The following is a 17,432-nucleotide window of genomic DNA, read 5'->3' on the forward strand; positions in this document are numbered from 1 at the left end:
ACGCAGCCGAGCCTGCTAGCTGGCCTTGGGGCTATGCCCATGGCAGCGGTGCCGGGCGCGCTTCGCCTCAGCGTCACGTCGAGCAGCGTGGGAGCAGGCTGCCAATTTTCGGCGGCGCGGCAGTCGCTCGCGGCGCCGAGAGCTTCGCTGCCGTGCCTTGTGCTCGCGCTACGCTGCCGCCGCGCCGCTCCGCCAGGGCGAGCGCATCGCAACCTTCCGGCCTGTGGCTGCTCGCTGGCTGCTGTCTTCCCACCCCCTCCGCCCCGCCTTCTCTGCACCAACCCTTCGCCTTGCAGACGGCTACCTCTCCTCTCTCCTCCTCCACCCACCCCGCTCCACCCGCGCGCGACCCCTGCCCAGCATGTCGCGCTTCCAGCGTCCCGAGACGCTGCTCAAGCGCGCCGAGGAGCTGCTCGGCGTCGGGCAGCAGACGGCCGCACTGGCGGCGCTGAGCGAGATCTTCTCGCTGCGCTCCTTCAAGCAGACGCCGCTCACCGCCCTCGAGCCCATCATGCTGCGCTTCACCGACCTCTGCGTCGACATGCGCCGCGGCCGCCTCGTCAAGGACGGCCTGCTGCAGTACAAGAACGTCTCGCAGAACACCAACCCCGCCAGCATCGACGTCGTCATCCGCCACCTCATCAAGATCAGCGAGGCCCGCGTCGCCGACGCGCAGAAGCAGGCCGACGAGGCCGCCGCGGCCAAGGAGGCCGACGTCGAGGACCTCGAGGAGAGCGAGACGCCCGAGGCCATGCTGCTCGGCGCCGTGACGAGCGAGGAGAACCGCGACCGCACGGACCGCGCCCTCGTCACGCCGTGGCTGAAGTTCCTGTGGGAGAGCTACCGCACGGCGCTCGACATTCTGCGCAACAACGCACGCCTCGAGGTGCCGTACCAGGTGAGTGCGCCCGGCGAGCTGGAGGAGAGGCAGGGTCACCTGCGGCCACGAGTGGCGAGAGTGCAGGTGCATGGCAGGGTGCGGCTTTCGATGGCGATGGCGCGAGTGAATGCTCAAGACGACAAGGACGGGAGCATGGCGCATGGCGGAGTGCGGGCGCGTGGCCGTGCTCGCGTTCGCCGTACTGCTGCCGCCGCAGAGGTGGCGCTCCTGCTGACCCTCCACCACAGCAAATCGCCAACCAGGCGCTGGCGTTCTGCATGCAGTACGAGCGCAAGACGGAGTTCCGGCGGCTGTGCGACCTGCTGCGCACGCACCTGCAGAACGTGGCGCGCTACTCGCACCACACGCACGCCATCAACCTCACCGAGCCCGACACGCTGCAGCGCCACCTCGACACGCGCTTCTCGCAGCTCAACTCGGCCGTCGAGCTGGAGCTGTGGCAGGAGGCGTTCCGCAGCGTCGAGGACGTGCACAACCTGCTCACCATGGCCAAGAAGGCGCCGCGCCCGTCGATGATGGCCAACTACTACGAGAAGCTTACGCGCATCTTCATGGTCAGCGACAACAACCTCTTCCACGCCGCGGCATGGAACCGCTACTACTCGCTGGCGCGCGGCGGCCTCAAGACCGACGAGGAGCACACGCGCATGAGCTCCCTCGTGCTGCTCAGCGCCCTTGCCGTGCCCGTCATCTCGAGCAGCGCGCCCGGCACGGGCAACATGAACAAGAGCAAGAGCGACTTCCTGCTCGGCGACCAGGAGACGCGCAGCCGCACGGGCCGCCTGACGAGCCTGCTGGGCCTCAGCCGCACGCCGACGCGCGCCGGCCTGCTCAAGGAGGCGCTGGCGCGCAACGTGCTGAAGCGCGTGCGCCCCGAGCTGCGCGAGCTCTACCACATCCTCGAGGTCGAGTTCCACCCGCTCTCCATCTGCGCCAAGATCGAGCCCATCATCGCCAAGCTGGCGCAGGACCCCGAGATGGTGCCCTACGTCAAGCCGCTGCACAGCGTCATCCTCACGCGCCTCTTCCAGCAGCTGAGCCAGGTGTACGATGCTGTGAAGCTTGCACGCGTCATGGAGCTCGTCGGCGCGTTCCAGGCGCCGTACAACTACACGGCCGCCGACATTGAGAAGTTTGTGCTCAATGCCTGCAAGAAGGGCCACCTCGACATCCGCGTCGACCACGTCAGCCAGGCCATCACGTTCCAGGACGACGTCTTCGCTGCCGAGCAGCACCCCGCCGCCGCCGTGGCCAGCGGCTCGGGCGGCGAGGCCGGCGACGTGACGCGCCTGCAGCAGACGCCCGGCGAGCTGGTGCGCACGCAGCTCGGCCGCCTCGCCAGCTGCCTCGACACGACCGTCAAGATCATCGACCCCAGCGTCATCGAGGCGGCCCAGGCCGCCAAGCGCGACGTCTTTGCCCGCGCCGTCGCCGCCGCCGAGCAGGAGCACAAGGCAGCCGTCGCACGCAAGGCCATCCTCGCCCGCCGCAAGGAGCTCCTCGACGAGCGCGCGGCACGCAAGGAGAAGGACGAGGCGACGGCAAAGGCCGAGCGCCAGCGTCTGGCCCAGGCTGCGGAGCAGAAGCGCATGGAGGACGAGAAGCGCAACCGCGAGCTGGAGCGCATCCGCAAGGAGATGGAGGCCGTCAAGCACGAGGAGGCCAAGAAGCTGGCGCAAAACCTGAAGGAGAAGGGCGGCCTCAAGCTCAGCGAGGAGGAGTACGCCACGCTCGACACGGAGAAGCTCGTGCAGCTGCAGGTCGAGCAGATCGAGAAGGAGAAGAAGGAGCTCGCCGAGCGCCTGCGTGTCATCCACCGCCGCATGGACCACCTCGAGCGTGCCTACCGGCGCGAGGAGACGCCGCTCATCGCCGCCGACTACGAGCGCCAGAAGGAGGAGGACAAGGCCTACCACTCTGCCGCGCGCACCACGCTCATCGAGACGACCAAGGCCAAGCACGCCGCGGATCTCGAGCTCAAGAAGCGCCTGCAGCGCATCATGCCCGACTACATCGAGCTGCGCAAGGTCATCGAGGGCAAGCGCAAGGAGGAGATGGAGGCGCGCAAGCGCCGTGCCGACGAGCAGATCGAGGAGGAGAAGCAGAAGCGCCGCGAGCAGGCCTACCGCGACAAGGCCGAGGCCGAGCGCGCGGCCGAGGAGGAGCGCCAGCGCGCTGCCGAGGAGGCCGAGCGTGCCAAGCTGCGCGAGGAGGAGGAGGCACGCCAGGCCGAGCAGCGCGCTCTCGAGCAGGAGAAGCAGGCCGAGCGCGAGGCCGAGAAGCGCGCCGAGATCGAGGCGCGCCAGGCCCGGCTGCGCGAGCAGGGCGAAAAGCAGCGCCAGCGCGAACTCGAGGTCGAGGAGCGCCTGCGCGCCCGCACCGCCGCCCCTGCTGCCGCTGCTGCCCCTGCCGCGCCGGCGCAGGACGCAAGCGTGTGGCGCAAGGCTGCGCCTGCTGGTGCCATTGCCGATGCTCGCAACGCAAGCCCCGCGCCGCCACTCATCAACCGCGCCCCCGTCGCGGCGGCTGGCGGCGGCTGGCGCGAGCGTGAGGCGGCTCGCAAGGCTGCTCTTGCCAATGGCGAGGCTCCTCCGGCTGCCGCTGCGCCGACGAGCTCGGGCAGCGCCACGCCGCAGCCGACCAACGGCACGGCTTCGCCGCTCCGTGCTCCTCCTGCTGCTGCCGCACCCGCACCCGCAGCTGCAGCTCCGGCCCCTGCACGCCAGGGCCCGCCGACGTTCACGCGTGGCGGCGCTCCCGGCATGTCCTGGCGCGAGCGCGAGGCGGCAAAGAAGGCCGCTGCCGCAGCTGGCGGCGAGGGCGCTGATGCGGCCCCGACGCCGGCACAGGCCGCTGCTGCACCGGCCGCGCAGGGCGGAGACGGCTTCCAGGAGGTGCCGAAGCGGAGTGCGGGCGCTTACAGGTGAGTGCATCCTCATGCCATGCTCAGCTGTTCTCGACGCTGACTCCCTTGCATCTCTCTAGGCCCCCTGGCGCGCGCGGCCTCTGATCGTCCTGGTCGCCGGCTCACTTATGCTTCGCGCGGACGGCGGCTGTGCTCCCTACTAGACGTCTGAGGCTTCCCACCTGCACACCGCGCTCCTCCGCTTGACTCATGCCGCATCTCTTCACGCCCCCTTTCCGTCCCCTGTCCATGCCCGCAAGACCGTGCGTGCACCTTGTACACTCCCCTCCACCCAAAATTGACTACGCTCCACGACGAGCTCTTCTTCTACCTCGCACGCGCCCGCGCTCTGAAGTGCTGTTCTATTCCTGCCTTCTCAGGGCGCCAGATCGCCGGCGAGCCACGCATAGGCAAGAAAGCCGAGGCCGTACGGGCTGGCAAGACGGCGCAGCGCCCATGCAGCACGTCCCTGGCCCCAGGACTGCGCAGCGGCCAGCGTGCGCAGACTGCTCGGCGCCGGCTGGAAGCGTGGCGGGAGGAGACGCAGCAGCATCGAGCGCACTGGCGTCGCAGCCTTGCTGCTGCTTGGTTTCGGAGGAGCAGGAGCGCGGAGAGGAGCGGGCACGTAAGGCGCGCTGTGGAAGCGAGCTCGTCAGCGGCGTGCTTCTGTGCGGCCGGGAAAGGGTAGCAGCATGTACGCACATGAAGTACGTGTGGCCCATGACTCGCCAGAGCGGCGCTCTTGCCGCGGCAGCCGTGCGTTCCTGCCGACTAGCGTTCGCTGCGACGCCGACTGCGACGTCCGAGAGCCGACTGGTGCGGCGCGCATGCTGCACGAGCAGACTCCACGCGCTGGGGCGCTGCTGTGCTGGTGCCGAAGTGCTGCCCTTCTTGCTGGTAGAGGCGGCAGAGGCGGGAGGCGGTGACGCGGAGGAAGGAGCAGAAGGAGAGAGGCCGAGGCGTCGTCGACGATGCGCACTGATCGGTCCCAGCGTCCGGCGTTGCGCCGCAGACGGCACATGCCGAGCGTGGGGCACAGCTTGAGAGGAAGAGCTACCGGATGCCGAGGCGGCAATCGAAGCAGCAGCAGCGTGCGCATTGAGCATCTCGCCGCCTTGTGCAGCAGCGTGCTGATGCGTCGTCGTGGCCCGAGCATGCGCCAGCAAAGTGTGCACTCTCGTTCCCGTCTCTCCCATCCTGTTCCCACCTCTCAATCTCTCCCACTCTCCCTTCCTCTCCGCACTCGCTCTTCCTCTCGCGCCTTTCCTTCCCTTGCTCTGCACCTCTCCCCTCTCCGCCGCCTTGCGTCCTTGCCAAATGACCGCGCGCATGAGCTCTGCAGGTCGTCCGACGAGCTCGTAGATCGCTGCGCCAATGGCTCCGCCCACCACGAGCACGAACGCAGCGACAAAGCGGGCACTCCGAGTTCTCGAGCGCGCCAGATCCGGCGTTGTCGCTTGCTGCGTCGTCATCTCGCCGTCTTGCGCTCGAGTGGGTCCGTCATCGTACGGCAGATGCATCGGCAGTGTAGCTGAGGCGTTGAGGCGTGCGATGCCGCGATCGACGCCGCGTGAAGCATGGTATGCTACTCTCCGCGAGACCTCGAAGACCACAAAGAATGCGGCGAAGCCGATGCTGTCGCGTGCCAGACTCATGAGTAGCCCGGCGCCGTGGACGCCGGACCGCAGGCGCGCTAGTTGGGCAGCTAGAGCTTTGCGCCGTTCCTGTGCGCTGAGGCTCTTCGCTGAGGTAGACGAGGAAGAGGTGGAGAGAGTGGGCGTGGCTGCTTGCACGGCCTTGACGAGCTTCTGCCGGGTGTTGGAAGGCGCGAAGGGCAGCAATGCGGCCTGAATGACGGCGCGCCAGGAAAGAGCCTTGCCAATAGCTCCTCCTTTATGCCTCGAATGTCTTCGCGAGGAGAGCACGAGGCGGACATTGTCGAGCGGTGCAGAGACGAGACACTGAGCTGCGCCTGCGACGAATCCTGCGACACCGACGATGCTTAATGGCGTGAAGTCGGGTCGGGAATTGGGGGCGAAGCGTTTGGAGAGTAGACGAGACTCGGTCAAGGTGTAGGCTTCGAAGAGCGTGAAGCCGACGGCTGTGTTGGCGAGAAGCGGAGGGAGCAGCAGATGTGGCAGAAAAGAGGCCTGATCATTTTCGCGTCCGTCAGTGCGGAGCCGGCGCAAGGGGACGTGAAGAGAAGACGCACCTGCTCGCGCCGCACGAGCATGCGCAGATAGCGCATGCTCAGCGTCCGTCCCTCGCGCTTGGCCATAGCCTCGAGCAGCGTCCATGAGCTCACTGTAGCAGACATACATCTTCAGTATGTGTCTACCCTCTGCATACGCCACTAGTCTGGCAGGCACTCACGCTTGACGGGCCGGAAGAGGCGGACGGGCGCGCGGAAGACAAAGGCCAGCGTGCCAATGAGCGCCCGTGTCAGTGCGCCGCCGAGCGACTCAAGGCGCGTTGGCGCTGCGGCATCTGAGGTGGGCGCTGGAGACGAGGCGGATCTCGAGGCTGAGCCTGAGGCAGCAGCAGATGAAGAGCCCGAGCCGCCAACCGCAACCTCGCCCTCGCCCTGCTTCGAGGCGGCAGGCGCATCGCCTCGCCGCCGCCGCTTGGCCGACGCGGGCTCTGCGAGTGCAAGCGCAGACATGACGGGCGGCGCGCTTTGACGCTCAGGACGAGTGTGCCATGCGACCCGGCTGCAGCGTTGTGGTGGAGTGAGGCAAGGTGCGCGAGGCGGCACAAAGAAGACGAGGCGGTGCCAACGTGCTCGAGCCGCTCGCGCAGCGGCCCGATTCCCGAGGAGCGTCCTGTCCGCACCTCCACTCCAGGCACTCCTCATTCTGGCTCTCATCCACATCTCCCTCCTCCCACCGCCTCTGCCGATCGAGAAAGATGGCCTCACAATTCGCTACATCGCCATCAGCAAGCGCATCAGCCTCAGCCAGCTCGGGCAGCGTACGCTATCCCGAGCGGCAGTCCGCGCCTGGCTCTGCGGCGCGTAACGTAGCGGGCATCGTCCAGGGCTTGACGCCGCTCTTCTCCTCTCTCGCCTCCGCTGCCTCCTCCTCTCGCACCCCTGGCGTCCTGGAGCTGGCCTCGGGCCAAGGCACACACGTCTCTGCTTTAGCACGCGCCTTCTCGACGCTGCGCTTTTCGCCGTGTGAAGCAGACGCTTCGCTCTGCTCGCTGATCAACGACGCGTGCTCTGGCCTGTCAAACGTCGCCGAGGCACGCGTGCTGGAGATCGAGCAAGGCGAGCACTGGGCTGCACTGCAGGCGCGGGAAGAGGACGGATTCGAGGCAGTGCTGGCGCTCAATCTGGTACACATCATCCCAGCACCGCTCGTCCGGACGCTCTTTGAGCGCGTGGCAGAAGTGCTGAAGCCGGGAGGCACTCTGGTGTTGTACGGCGCGTACAATGAGAACGGCAAGGTCACGAGCGAGGGCAATGCTGCTGTGAGTTGTGTCCTCTTGCTCTGAGTCAAGTCGAGCCTTGAAAGCCTCGCACCCGCTGTCCTACCAGGCCGTCGACCGCAGAGCTGATTCTCCCTGTGTCACCTGATACACCGCAGTTCGACGCAAACCTGCGCACTCGCAACCCCGAGTTCGGGCTACGGGATCTTCAGCGTGAGCTCGAGCCACTAGCGCAGCAACACGGCATGCGGCTCAAGGAACGCATCGAGATGCCTGCCGGGAACGTGAGTGGCTTGAGTTCGCTATGCGTCAAACGGAGAAAGTCTGACCCGCGCTGCGACGCAGTTGCTTGTGCTCTTTGAGCGCAACGAGAAAGGGAGGAATGCATGAAGCTGCACGATGTGGAACCAAGAGTGAAGCGTCTCGACGCGAGGTGGCTGCTACAGGAGCATTCGCACCCTCGAGAGCAGCTCTTCGCCGTCTCGTTGCACGACGGGCAGAGAGAGTCAAGCTCATGCCCCGGCAGGCTTGTGCAACATACGCTAAATTAAGGCCTTCTTCTCTCGCTCGCCTCCGGCTCCGCATTCTCAAATGCGCAGCTCCTCTCTCACATCCTCGCCCTCCCATGCCATATCATCGCCATCCATCATCTCCTCCTCCTCTTCCTCCTCGGCCATCGCCGCATCCGCCTCGCGCAGGATCTGGCTGAGCGTCTTGCTCGCTCGCTCCTCCTTCTTCGGGGCGCCCATGCTGCGGATCGAGACGGGCGAGCCACCGGCGTTGGAGGACGCCGAGGAAGTGCGCTCCAGCTTGGCGCTGTTGAGCATGCCAGCGAGGCTGAATCGGCCCTTCTTGGAGTCTTTCGACTCCGTCGAGGCGCTGCGGGAAATGCCGCCGATGCCGGTGACGGGCGACGAGACGGAGCGAGGCGAAGCGCCCACGGGCGAGTGCAGCGCGCCAAGGGAAGAGAAGGAGCTGGCGCTACCTGACGGTGTCATGCTTGCTGAGCCCGGCTCGCGACGCCGAGCATCAAGTCCTCGCCGAGAGGGCGAAAGCACCGGCGAGCGCGGATCGCTGGGCTGTCTCCGCACCTGTGCTGTCGCGTTGTTGCTCAATGGAGAAATCGGCGAGCGAGAGACAAGCGGCGAACGTGAAGAGCGCGTCGAGAGAGGTGACTTGGGCGACTTGGGCGAGGGAGGTGATGCTGAAGAAGAGGAAGGACCGGGAGAGGCGAGCGCGATGAGAGGCGATGGCTCGAGCCTTAGAGCGGCAGGCTTGATGCTCGACGTCGACGTGGTGGTACCCGCATCAGCAGCCTTTGAGTCAACGACAGGCTTGTCGTCGATGTCTGCCCCGAAGTCAGTGCCTTGCAGCAGCAGCCTGATCGTGTCGCGTGCGTCCGCATCAGCTGCAGCCTCGGCTGCCGCAGCGGCTGCAGCAGCAGCGGCGATTGCGGCGGCATCCTCCGGCGTCTGAGCTGACGGCGTCGTGCGCGGCGCCTCGACTGCTCGCTCCGGCGTCTGCGGCGCGGATGCGCTGGGCTTCTCGGCGGCGGGCACGGCTGGCGGCGTGATTGACGAGGTGCTGCTGCTCTTGGCGAGAGTATCGAAGGGCTCTGCAGCGGGAGCGTCCTTCGTCGGCGAGACAGGCTTGACGGGCTCTGGGACACCCGATGCAGCACGAGCGACAGCAGGAGCGGCAGAAGCGACAGGACGAGCGCTAGCCAACATCGTGTCAGTGCTGCCCTCGCCCGAGCCAGGCGCGTCCTCCAGCGACGGCAGAGCCTTGTTGACGGCGCGAGGCGTGTCTTCAACGCCAACGTCCGCAACGACGGCGGCGGCGCTGACGGCAGGCGTTGGACTCGGCAGCACCGCCTCTCCGCTCTCTGCGGTGCTCGCTGCCTCGGCTGCAGTGGAGCTTGTCGGCGGAGCAGACGTGTCTCCCTTCGTCTCGCTGGCTGCTGCATCCGATGCAGCTTCTGGCTTCTTGACAGCGGCTTCTGGCGAAGTTGCGTTCTCGTCGATCCGCTGCTTTTCGGCACCGACCGCAGCAACGACAGTCGTTGCTTGCACATCTGGCTCGCCTTTCGCTGCTGCCTCCGGCTCCGCAGGCTGCGTCTCGAGGCCGAGGCCCACTGCCGATGCTGCGCTGTCCTCGCGCTTGTCCTCCTTCTCCTCCACTCCATCGCGCTCCTTCGCAAACGACGTCTTGCGCGGCTCCATCGGGCTGCCAGTGTATCCCTTGGAGCGCGCCCGGCTGGCCACTTCTCTGGCTGCCGTTTCTTCCCGCACTTTCTCCTCCTTGCCCTTCTTCACTCGCCCGCCACCACTTGCTGCTCCTTCAGGGATGATGCCCGACTCGAGGAACGCCTCTGCCTCCTCCTCTGTCAACTGCAGATCTCCGAGGCCGAGAGAGGCGAGAAGCGCATCTGGGTCTTCTCGGCCTACCAGCACCTCGCTGCGTGCGCCTTGCAGCGCAGTGGGCAGATCTGTGCCATCCGAGACAGCGCGCGCGAGCGACTTCGTCGAGAGGGCTCGAGATGCTGCCGAGGCGCTTGCTTCGGCAGCAAGGGCGCGCGAGGAGATCTGCGAGGCGTTGTAGCGCGCCGCACGTGGTGCAGAGGGCGTCGAGGAGGCGGCGCTGCTGCTGCTCGAGGAGGAAGAAGCACTGACGTCGCGAGCCATGCTGGTGCCGCTGCCCATGCGCGCCAGCCGCAGCGGCGCAGTGCCTGCGGTAGCGGAGGGAACGTACGTGCGCGGCACTGCTGGCTTGTTGCCGGCGCCCAAGTCTGGGTATGTGCCCTTCCGCCGTTCCTCCTTCTTCTCCTCGACCGGCGGCGCCTCCTTCTTGCGCTCGCGATCCCGCACGCTCAGCGCGGCAATCTCGGCGAGCATGGCGTCGACGTCGTCGTCGTTGAGCTCGAGATCGGCAGGCGCCAGCTTGGCGAGGATGGCGTCTGCGCTGGGCTCGGCACGAGCGCCATGTTGCGGCAGGGCGTGCGGCAGAGGCACTGAGGGCGCAGCAGCCGGCCCGGCGTGCGAGATGGAACGAGGCTGTGCAAGGCCACGCATCGGCTGCAGCGTGCTGTGCGAGGTGCTGCGTGTACTCGACTCGGCAGGAGCGGCTGCTGCGGGCGCAGGTGCCGCAGGTGCTGCGCTCTCCTGCTCCTCCGCCGCTGGCTCGTCGGGCAGCTCGAGCGGCTCGCCATCCTCGACGCGCAGAAAGAGGTCCAGCTCGCCGAACTCGACGGCCTCCTCAAACTCCTCGAATGTGCCGCGCCACTCGTTGTTCACGAGCAGACCGGGAATGCTGGCATCGAGCGCCTTTCTTCGCCAGCGCGACTTGGCGGCGTCGGAAGAGGCGAGGTCGTGGTAGATGAAGGGGATCTGAGCCAGGACAGGTCAGCCTGCGAGCGGAGGGAGGGCGGGAGAGGCAGCTCACCTGCTTGACGCGCAGCACGCTCGTGTAGCGCTCATGCCGGTGCCGCACGCGGTGGTTGGAGAGGATGGAGGTGCTGAAGAGCTCGACGGCCGGTGGCGCCGGCATGGCCGCAACTGCCGCCCGCGAGGAGCGCAGGTGCGGAAGAGAGAGCGAGAGTAGAGAGGCTGCCGAGGGCTGGAGACCGGCGCGAAACAGATGCAAGAGAGCAAGACGCGTATGCCCGGCGCGAGAGGGTATGTGTGGCGGACGAGCCGTGGGGAGAGGTGCAGGATGAGAGGCGAGGTCTGAGCTCGCCGAGCAGCAGGCTGCATCTGGGGCGGAGAGGAGGTGGCCCATGCACGCAGATCCGCGCCAGGCACCCGCGCGAGAGAGCGCCCGCTTCTTGGGTTGCCTGCAGCCACGCCACGTGGCCAGCGTCCCCGCCGGCCAAGGGCCAGATCCGGCCCGCGCCGATCCTCAGCCCGGCGCTGGGCGCGAGAGCGACGCCGCCGCCGCGCCGTGGCCGGAAATGGCTGGGCGCGGCAATAATCGCGCGGAATACAAGCGAGCAGTTGTAGTGCTGTGTAATGCGAATTCACTGGCTGCCCGTGCCTGGCTGACGTCGGCTGGGCGCTGCGCTGGCGGACGGCCGTCGCCAGCCCTGCGCCGGGCGCTGGAAGGTCGCATCGCAGCTGCAGCCGGCGCTGATTCGCGATTCTCTGTCTGCCGCTGCTCCATCCATCGCTCTCCTTCCCTCCACCCTCTCCCCATCTCGGCCTCAGCATGCTCGCCCTCGCCCGTCCCTCCGTCCTGCGCGCCTCGCGCGGCGCCGCCTCGCGCTCGCTCGTCACCAAGGCCGAGCGCTGGACGCCGCAGCAGATCCGCGCCATCGACGCCGCCGGCCTGCCCAGCGTCGACCTCGCCTCGACGCTGCCCAACATCGAGGCGCGCTGGGCCGCGCTCGACAAGGAGCACCAGTACGCCGTCTTCCGCCAGCTCGAGGAGCTGCAGCGCAAGGACTGGAAGGAGCTCAGCACGGACCAGAAGAAGGCCGGTGAGTGACGCGTGCTAGAAGTGGGCAATGGGGTGCAGGAGAGGCGAGAGGAAGTGCAGACGGAACCGCGAGATGTAGCAGATGATGCGAAAGCTCCGCTGTCTCTGAGACGGGCGCCACGCCGCCTTCGCTGCCGACATCTGCAGAGCAGAGGCCGAGCGACGACGCGGACCCGGGCAGCGAGAGCCTCTGCCGTCCGGCAGGGTACAGCAGCCTTCTCGCAGCGAGATCGGACGCCAGCGCACAGCTGGTGAGCTCTCCAGCTGCCTCTGCCCGGCTCTCGTCGCATTCGCATCAGATGCGTCGGGGTGTCGCTGGCGCTGGCGCTTGCACAGCTGGCGAGCCTGGACTTCGTTTAGCGCTCAGGCGCTCGGGGCACGCGAGCTTGGCACGTGGGTGTGCCTATCGGCGGAAGCGGGCGTCCTGGCTGCTTCGCTGCGCTCCGGCATCCACGGCCGCTCAGAGCAGAGCGACAGCCTCCATGGCCGGCGCACTGGACCTCTTGGTCAGGTGCACTCGTCGTCTCGGGACTCGCGCCTGAAAGGGCCTGTGCCCTCGCCATCGCGTCGTCACAGCGCGACATCTGTGCGAGCGCAGCGCCCGCAGCATAAAATCGCGATCGGGGGACGATGCGCAGTGGATGTGCGAGGCGGAGCCAGGTCGTGCAAGCATGGACGTCCGACCGCGGCATCTGTGCCTCGACTCCGTCTCGCTCGCGCGTCCATCTCGCGTGCGCGTCGCAGCCTAGTCGCTGTTCTCCTCAGCGTGTCGCTGCACTCAGAGCTACAGCGTCTCAGCCGGCCGAGCCTGGCTCGCGTTCGCGCGTGTGAGCTGGGGCCTAGCGACTCCGCTGACGGGCAAGGCGGGGCCCTGACAGCGAGAAGGGACTGTGCGCACGCAGCTGCCTCATCCAAGCGGCGCTCTCTTCGTGAAGGTGGAGCACGTCGCTTGATGTCCAGCACGCAGCTACGTCCGTGCACCCGGTCTCGCCGGCGCGGGCCATGCCTTCTCTCGCTGTGCCACTCCTCGCACCACCGACTGCGCAGCACGCTGACGCCTTCGCCCTTGCTTCACAGCCTACTTTGTCTCGTTCGGCCCGCACGGCCCGCGCAAGCCGCACGTGCAGCCGGGGCAGGGCATGCGCACCTTCTTCGGCACCGTCGGCCTGATCGGCGTCACCGCCGCCGTCTTCTTCGGCATCCGCAGCCAGGGTGAGTCTCATTCTCTTCTTCCCATCGCTGCCTCGCGCGTGCGTGTTGGAGTTGATGTGCTGACGCGGTCTTGTGTCTGCAGCGCCGGCGCCGCCCAAGACGATGACCAAGGAGTGGCAGGAGCAGAGCAACGAGCGGGCACGCGAGGAGAAGCTCAACCCCATCACCGGCATCTCCAGCGAGGGCTACAAGGGCGAGGGCATGGTGCAGTAAACACGCAGAGAACGCCAGACGGACGGGAGGAGCAGCTGGTGCGTCGAATGTGTCGTCGCTGCACAGAGACGGCGCAGGCTAATTCGAGACTCCTCGCCCACGCAGGTCTCAGATGCGAAGGCGCCTTCGGCCCTCGCATTCGTCTTCCCGCGCCCTCGCCGTCCATCGACATCGTCCGCTTCGTCTTGGCCATGCACGAGTGGAACACCCTTTCCAATTTGCCCTTCGTTCTCGATACTTTGCCGAACACCAGATGGCGCCCACACGACATGCGCAAAATGATAGTTAGACTGAACAAGCCCGAGACGGAGAGATCGAGGACGAGGGAGAGCATGGAGTCGCTGGCGACGAGGTTGTCAGCGCAGCGCACCGAGCAGCATCGAGCGCCGTGCTCGCTTCTTGTGCTGCCTCTGTCGGCCTTGCAGCGATGTGTCACGAGGCATCAGAACAGTGAAGAGTAGTGGTTATTGAGAGACGAGACGCGAAGCCGGCGCCATGTACGGGAGACATGGAGGCATGGCGACTACTGGAGGCGACGGCGCGCAGGAGAAGGGACGAGCGGAAAGGAGAGCAAAGAGAAGTCGACTCTCGAACTGAGAGTGTATTGGCTTGCTTCGCCTGTGGCATGACCGTCAGCACGACCGAAGACATGGCACGTCTCACACTACAGGGAGAAGGAGCAATGATGGGACAGCCCGGACGACCCGGCAACTCACCTTGTGCCGACGGCAGCTTATAGATGAGCGCGTGCCTCAACGACGGAGCAGCATTGCTCTTCCTGGGCTTTTGCTGGCTCGACGACCGGCGCAAGTCTGACCGGATGCTCAATGGTGAACAAGCGCTTCTCCGGTTGTTCCTCCTTCTGAGCTGCCATCAGCTTCGGCCAAAATTCGGCCATCATAGACTCCCTTCCCTGGTCGAAGACGGCGTTCGAGAGCTTGTACAGCTCGTCCACAACATCGATGTCGGAAAGATCCAGCTGCGGGTTCGCGTTCTTGAAGAAGCGCACGGTGAAGACGTTGACCACTTGCTGCCCGTCAAGAACACCGTGCAGGTGATAGCAGCACTCGTACTGCGACTGGCAAGGAGGCGGGGCTCAGCTTTGATGCCTGATCAGCAGCACAAGAGTGACGCACCTCGGTCTCGATGATATGAGCCCAGTGAATGTGGAATCGCGTGCAGGGCTCGGTCTTGCAGAAGGACCGGACGTGAGAGGTGTCGCGGTGTCCCTCGCGATAGGCGTTCATGTCCATGTTGGCCGGGCGTGTGGTGGTGTGGAGGTGAGAAAGGCACAGACGAGAGCTTCGAACGGCATGCGACGGGTCGGAGAGGCGGCTGCGACAGCTGCAAAGCGTGACGCACTGATGCGTCGATGAGGCAGCGAAGGTGTGCATGCTGCGCTCGGCGAAGGCCTGAGCGTCGCGTCCTTCCCTTGTCCCACCCGCTAAGCGCCAAGCACCGCGCACACGTTGCGCGTAGCGCACGACGCGCGGGGTGCTAAGAGCAAAGAAGAGAGAGCCGGGAAGGAAGAAGAGCGCGCGCCGCTGCCGACGGAGAAAGGAGTGCGATCCGTGCGCGTGGGAACGGGACGCGAGGAGCTGAGCCAGATGTTGCAGTGTCGCTGGCGCGTCGCGAACCCAGTCATAGTGTCGGCCGGCTCGTGTAGCGGCTGCAGCGCCTCCATGTCGTTATCTCCAGCAGGACGGCAGAGGCACCATGGAGAGCAGGGCAGCGCCGTAGAGTGGAGTGAGATGAGTCGGCAGTGCTCGACGCTCGGGCGCGAAGAAGCAGAAGCGGCGGGCCGGCGCGCTTAGCGTGCGAATGAGGCCGGCGCGCACGCTGCACCAGCGTGCGCGCTGCCGTGTCGCCGCGAATGGCGTCGCTAGGGGTCCTCCGCTCGCCGTTGCCGTCATCACGGCCGGCGGCTGCATCTACAGTGGCTGGGTGAAGGAGCGCATGATCGTTCCTGCTGTGCAAAGTGGTGCCTGATTCCAGTCTAAGTGGCAAGCGACATGTGAGTGTGGGGCCGCGCGCGCGAGAATGGGCTCGTGCACGGAGGCCCTCGCGCCGCGCGCTGGCAGCTGGGCGCGCGTACAGGCAAGCGTGCGAGGCGTTGGGGTCCTTCCTTCCCTCTCGCCCTCAGCGTCGATCCCTTCCGCACTCACTCAACGCCATGGAGAAGAAAGCCAAGTACCGCGCACAGCAGTCTGCGTGGACTGACAGCGCCAAGAGCAGATGGATTCTGTACATTGCGCAGGAGGAGGATCTTGCTCGATGGTGCCGTCGCATGGACGAGCACACCATGCCACGCTTCTACGGCCGTCCCTTCCAACATGCTGCGCTTCAAGCTTGGCCAGAGTGTCCTCGTAGCCTTGACCTGCTGCGCGACGACGTTCACAGGCTGAAGAAGGACTTTGGGGCACTCTCTCTCTCAGTGCCTAGCGAGCATCGGCACGAGGCATACAGCACCTGGCCACGCTGGGCACGCGACGCCGTGCCGACATGGTGGCAAGACTTTGATCAAGCCATCATGGAGACGCGCGTGCACGGACGTCCTCTTCCTGTTGCGCCGCGCAGCGAGCTCGAGGATCAGAAGGTAGCCCACCTCCAGCGACGGTCGTTGTCGCCTGTGTTGGGTGCTGCTGCGAGAGAAGACACGCCGGTGGCCGTCAATCCGCCGCCAAAGCGGACGCAGGTGCACGAGGCCAGCTTTGCGGACTTCCACAAGGACGCTCTGACGCTGCTTGGCGAGGTCACTCTGCTCGCTGCTGAGCCTGGGCCGGAACACGCGGAGAGCAACGCTGCCTATGAGTTCTGGACTCAAGAGTGCGCTGTGAGTCCTGTTCTCCTTACTTCGCATGCGTCTCTTACCATGCATCCGCTCGTGGCTCACACGAAGCCTGTCGCTCTGTAGAAGCTGCAGGCCGAGGCCACTACGATGGGCTATCGCGACAAGCACGAGATGTCCGAGCTCGTTACCAGCGTGACGACTGCCATTCAGGCCCGTGTGCCGACAGGTGCGGAGCAGCCAGAAGGCAAGGCGGATGCCCGTCTGCGCCGTTTCCGTCGCACGTGGCTGCGAGTGCTGAACGATATGTGATGAAGAGCGTCTCCAGCCAGAAACGACTAGCTGGCGCGAGCCTCACCTTCCTCCGCTCATCGGCGATACCGTCGGAAACGACGACTCAGATCACCAGCCATCTGGCTCCGCCTCGTCCGACGCGTCCGTCTCGACTCATGCGTCCCGCCCCACCTCGTCCACATCGCTCTACTCGCGAGCTCTCTATTCCTCTCTCTGTCGCTCCGACCCTGAGCTCGGCGAGCGAACCTTCGCGTCTCGAAGCCTCGCCGCTGTGCACACGCCCGGCCTCGTCCGCGCGGAGTCCCTCTGCCACATAACTCACCCCTCGTCCCGTTCACCACCACGCCCATACGGCCATACGCCAGCTCCCTCCACTCCACTTCGCTACGACGCCCCAAATCACTCTGTTCCACGATGCGAGACCATCGTCATGTGAGAGTGTGATTCCCGCTCCACTGTGACGCATCACACGGCGTTGCCCGTTGCCTTCGCCACCGCGTGTTCGAAGCTCGGTGCGCCCATCGCCTGCGCGTGAGGCGTCAGCAGCGTACTTGAGGCCGTACTGGCGGAGCGAGCGAGGCTAGAAGCCAGCGCCGCGCCGCAGGGAGACTCACTTTTTGCACAGCCAGCATGATGACGCTCAGCAGCGAGAAGCTGTCCGACGAAGCGAGCGATGCGTCAGCGTGATGGAGGCGGCCGCTGCGACGGCCATAGCTACGCTGCGACGAGCAGAAGAGAGCGCCAAAGCGAGACGTCGTGTGCACAGCCTGCGACGGCTTGACGCAGAGCAAGAGCTTGTGGCCCCCATTTGCGCTGGCTCCTATGCTCTGCGAATGCGCGCTGCTGCCTGTCGCTCGCTTCGCCCACTCACACGATGCTGCCGCCCGGCCCCGCCATGCCCTGTCCGCTCTCGCGCTTCTTCTGCAGCGGGCGCTGTCCGGCGAGATGTGCGAGCGCGACGATGAGGCCCGCGTACGCGATGACGGGCGACTTGAGCAGCATGGCGGCGCCGCTGAACACGGTGCCCGAGGCGAGGAGCGTGTCGTACAGGACGGCGCGGTCGTCGGCCCAGGCGCCGGGCAGCGTGAAGGGGCGCGAGAGGTCATGCCGCCGCGGGTCCGTCTGCAGGAGGTCAGCATTGTGCGGAAGTGACGTGCGATGAAGCACGCACCGTGTCGATGCGGCGGTAGGGTGCAGGAGCGGACATGGCTGGCTGC

At 66.2% G+C, this 17,432-nt stretch overlaps 9 protein-coding genes across 9 annotated transcripts; 5 read left to right on the top strand and 4 right to left on the bottom strand.

Annotated features, from left to right (window-relative positions):
- Positions 1–205: 205 nt before the first annotated feature.
- On the top strand, positions 206–4,128 carry FA09DRAFT_310594 (hypothetical protein). The gene is made up of 3 exons (XM_025740635.1): positions 206–898; positions 1,129–3,824; positions 3,887–4,128. The coding sequence occupies exons 1-3, from the start codon at positions 362–364 to the stop codon at positions 3,909–3,911; spliced, it is 3,258 nt and encodes a 1,085-aa protein (XP_025596673.1). The 5' UTR covers positions 206–361; the 3' UTR covers positions 3,912–4,128.
- Positions 4,129–4,135: 7 nt separating this feature from the next.
- Positions 4,136–6,538, bottom strand: FA09DRAFT_331287 (hypothetical protein). The gene is made up of 4 exons (XM_025742958.1): positions 6,180–6,538; positions 6,019–6,110; positions 4,509–5,956; positions 4,136–4,441 (listed from the first exon to the last, which is right to left on the bottom strand). The coding sequence occupies exons 1-4, from the start codon at positions 6,466–6,468 to the stop codon at positions 4,183–4,185; spliced, it is 2,088 nt and encodes a 695-aa protein (XP_025596674.1). The 5' UTR covers positions 6,469–6,538; the 3' UTR covers positions 4,136–4,182.
- A 175-nt stretch (positions 6,539–6,713) lies between these two features.
- On the top strand, positions 6,714–7,625 carry FA09DRAFT_340196 (DUF938-domain-containing protein; the record flags this gene model as incomplete). The annotated part of the gene is made up of 3 exons (XM_025744297.1): positions 6,714–7,277; positions 7,394–7,519; positions 7,581–7,625. 3 exons carry the CDS (start codon positions 6,714–6,716, stop codon positions 7,623–7,625), a joined length of 735 nt encoding a protein of 244 aa, XP_025596675.1.
- Positions 7,626–7,638: 13 nt separating this feature from the next.
- FA09DRAFT_361969 (hypothetical protein) lies at positions 7,639–10,982 on the bottom strand. The gene is made up of 2 exons (XM_025745420.1): positions 10,677–10,982; positions 7,639–10,621 (listed from the first exon to the last, which is right to left on the bottom strand). Exons 1-2 carry the CDS (start codon positions 10,779–10,781, stop codon positions 7,823–7,825), a joined length of 2,904 nt encoding a protein of 967 aa, XP_025596676.1. The 5' UTR covers positions 10,782–10,982; the 3' UTR covers positions 7,639–7,822.
- A 434-nt stretch (positions 10,983–11,416) lies between these two features.
- Positions 11,417–13,583, top strand: FA09DRAFT_331290 (putative cytochrome-c oxidase chain V precursor). The gene is made up of 4 exons (XM_025742959.1): positions 11,417–11,709; positions 12,786–12,920; positions 13,003–13,171; positions 13,239–13,583. The coding sequence occupies exons 1-3, from the start codon at positions 11,439–11,441 to the stop codon at positions 13,131–13,133; spliced, it is 537 nt and encodes a 178-aa protein (XP_025596677.1). The 5' UTR covers positions 11,417–11,438; the 3' UTR covers positions 13,134–13,171; positions 13,239–13,583.
- On the bottom strand, positions 13,505–14,661 carry FA09DRAFT_88036 (hypothetical protein). The gene is made up of 3 exons (XM_025745880.1): positions 14,270–14,661; positions 13,850–14,211; positions 13,505–13,751 (listed from the first exon to the last, which is right to left on the bottom strand). Exons 1-2 carry the CDS (start codon positions 14,525–14,527, stop codon positions 13,867–13,869), a joined length of 603 nt encoding a protein of 200 aa, XP_025596678.1. The 5' UTR covers positions 14,528–14,661; the 3' UTR covers positions 13,505–13,751; positions 13,850–13,866.
- Positions 14,662–15,376: 715 nt separating this feature from the next.
- On the top strand, positions 15,377–16,140 carry FA09DRAFT_88074 (hypothetical protein). Its single transcript, XM_025745881.1, has one exon. It carries the CDS (start codon positions 15,421–15,423, stop codon positions 16,045–16,047), a length of 627 nt encoding a protein of 208 aa, XP_025596679.1. The 5' UTR covers positions 15,377–15,420; the 3' UTR covers positions 16,048–16,140.
- FA09DRAFT_88075 (hypothetical protein) lies at positions 16,141–16,643 on the top strand. The gene has a single exon (XM_025745882.1). It carries the CDS (start codon positions 16,233–16,235, stop codon positions 16,530–16,532), a length of 300 nt encoding a protein of 99 aa, XP_025596680.1. The 5' UTR covers positions 16,141–16,232; the 3' UTR covers positions 16,533–16,643.
- A 37-nt stretch (positions 16,644–16,680) lies between these two features.
- Positions 16,681–17,422, bottom strand: FA09DRAFT_340201 (right border a protein; the record flags this gene model as incomplete). The annotated part of the gene is made up of 4 exons (XM_025744298.1): positions 16,681–16,740; positions 16,830–16,869; positions 17,087–17,337; positions 17,387–17,422. 4 exons carry the CDS (start codon positions 17,420–17,422, stop codon positions 16,681–16,683), a joined length of 387 nt encoding a protein of 128 aa, XP_025596681.1.
- Positions 17,423–17,432: the final 10 nt, after the last annotated feature.

The sequence above is a fragment of the Tilletiopsis washingtonensis genome (assembly GCF_003144115.1).
Source record: "Tilletiopsis washingtonensis strain MCA 4186 unplaced genomic scaffold FA09scaffold_17, whole genome shotgun sequence".
Lineage (NCBI taxonomy): Eukaryota > Fungi > Basidiomycota > Exobasidiomycetes > Entylomatales > Tilletiopsis > Tilletiopsis washingtonensis.

Coding starts and splice junctions, on each gene's coding strand:
- FA09DRAFT_331290 (XM_025742959.1), top strand. CDS start 11,439: ATGCTCGCCCTCGCCCGTCCCTCCGTCCTGCGCGCCTCGCGCGGCGCC. Junction 11,710..12,785: donor CACGGACCAGAAGAAGGCCG/GTGAGTGACGCG, acceptor CTTGCTTCACAG/CCTACTTTGTCTCGTTCGGC. Junction 12,921..13,002: donor CTTCGGCATCCGCAGCCAGG/GTGAGTCTCATT, acceptor TTGTGTCTGCAG/CGCCGGCGCCGCCCAAGACG.
- FA09DRAFT_88036 (XM_025745880.1), bottom strand. CDS start 14,527: ATGCACACCTTCGCTGCCTCATCGACGCATCAGTGCGTCACGCTTTGC. Junction 14,212..14,269: donor CTCATATCATCGAGACCGAG/GTGCGTCACTCT, acceptor CCTCCTTGCCAG/TCGCAGTACGAGTGCTGCTA.
- FA09DRAFT_310594 (XM_025740635.1), top strand. CDS start 362: ATGTCGCGCTTCCAGCGTCCCGAGACGCTGCTCAAGCGCGCCGAGGAG. Junction 899..1,128: donor GCCTCGAGGTGCCGTACCAG/GTGAGTGCGCCC, acceptor CCTCCACCACAG/CAAATCGCCAACCAGGCGCT. Junction 3,825..3,886: donor CGGAGTGCGGGCGCTTACAG/GTGAGTGCATCC, acceptor GCATCTCTCTAG/GCCCCCTGGCGCGCGCGGCC.
- FA09DRAFT_88075 (XM_025745882.1), top strand. CDS start 16,233: ATGAAGAGCGTCTCCAGCCAGAAACGACTAGCTGGCGCGAGCCTCACC.
- FA09DRAFT_331287 (XM_025742958.1), bottom strand. CDS start 6,468: ATGTCTGCGCTTGCACTCGCAGAGCCCGCGTCGGCCAAGCGGCGGCGG. Junction 6,111..6,179: donor CCTCTTCCGGCCCGTCAAGC/GTGAGTGCCTGC, acceptor TGTCTGCTACAG/TGAGCTCATGGACGCTGCTC. Junction 4,442..4,508: donor ATGGGCCACACGTACTTCAT/GTGCGTACATGC, acceptor TCGCTTCCACAG/CGCGCCTTACGTGCCCGCTC.
- FA09DRAFT_88074 (XM_025745881.1), top strand. CDS start 15,421: ATGGACGAGCACACCATGCCACGCTTCTACGGCCGTCCCTTCCAACAT.
- FA09DRAFT_361969 (XM_025745420.1), bottom strand. CDS start 10,781: ATGCCGGCGCCACCGGCCGTCGAGCTCTTCAGCACCTCCATCCTCTCC. Junction 10,622..10,676: donor GCGTGCTGCGCGTCAAGCAG/GTGAGCTGCCTC, acceptor GTCCTGGCTCAG/ATCCCCTTCATCTACCACGA.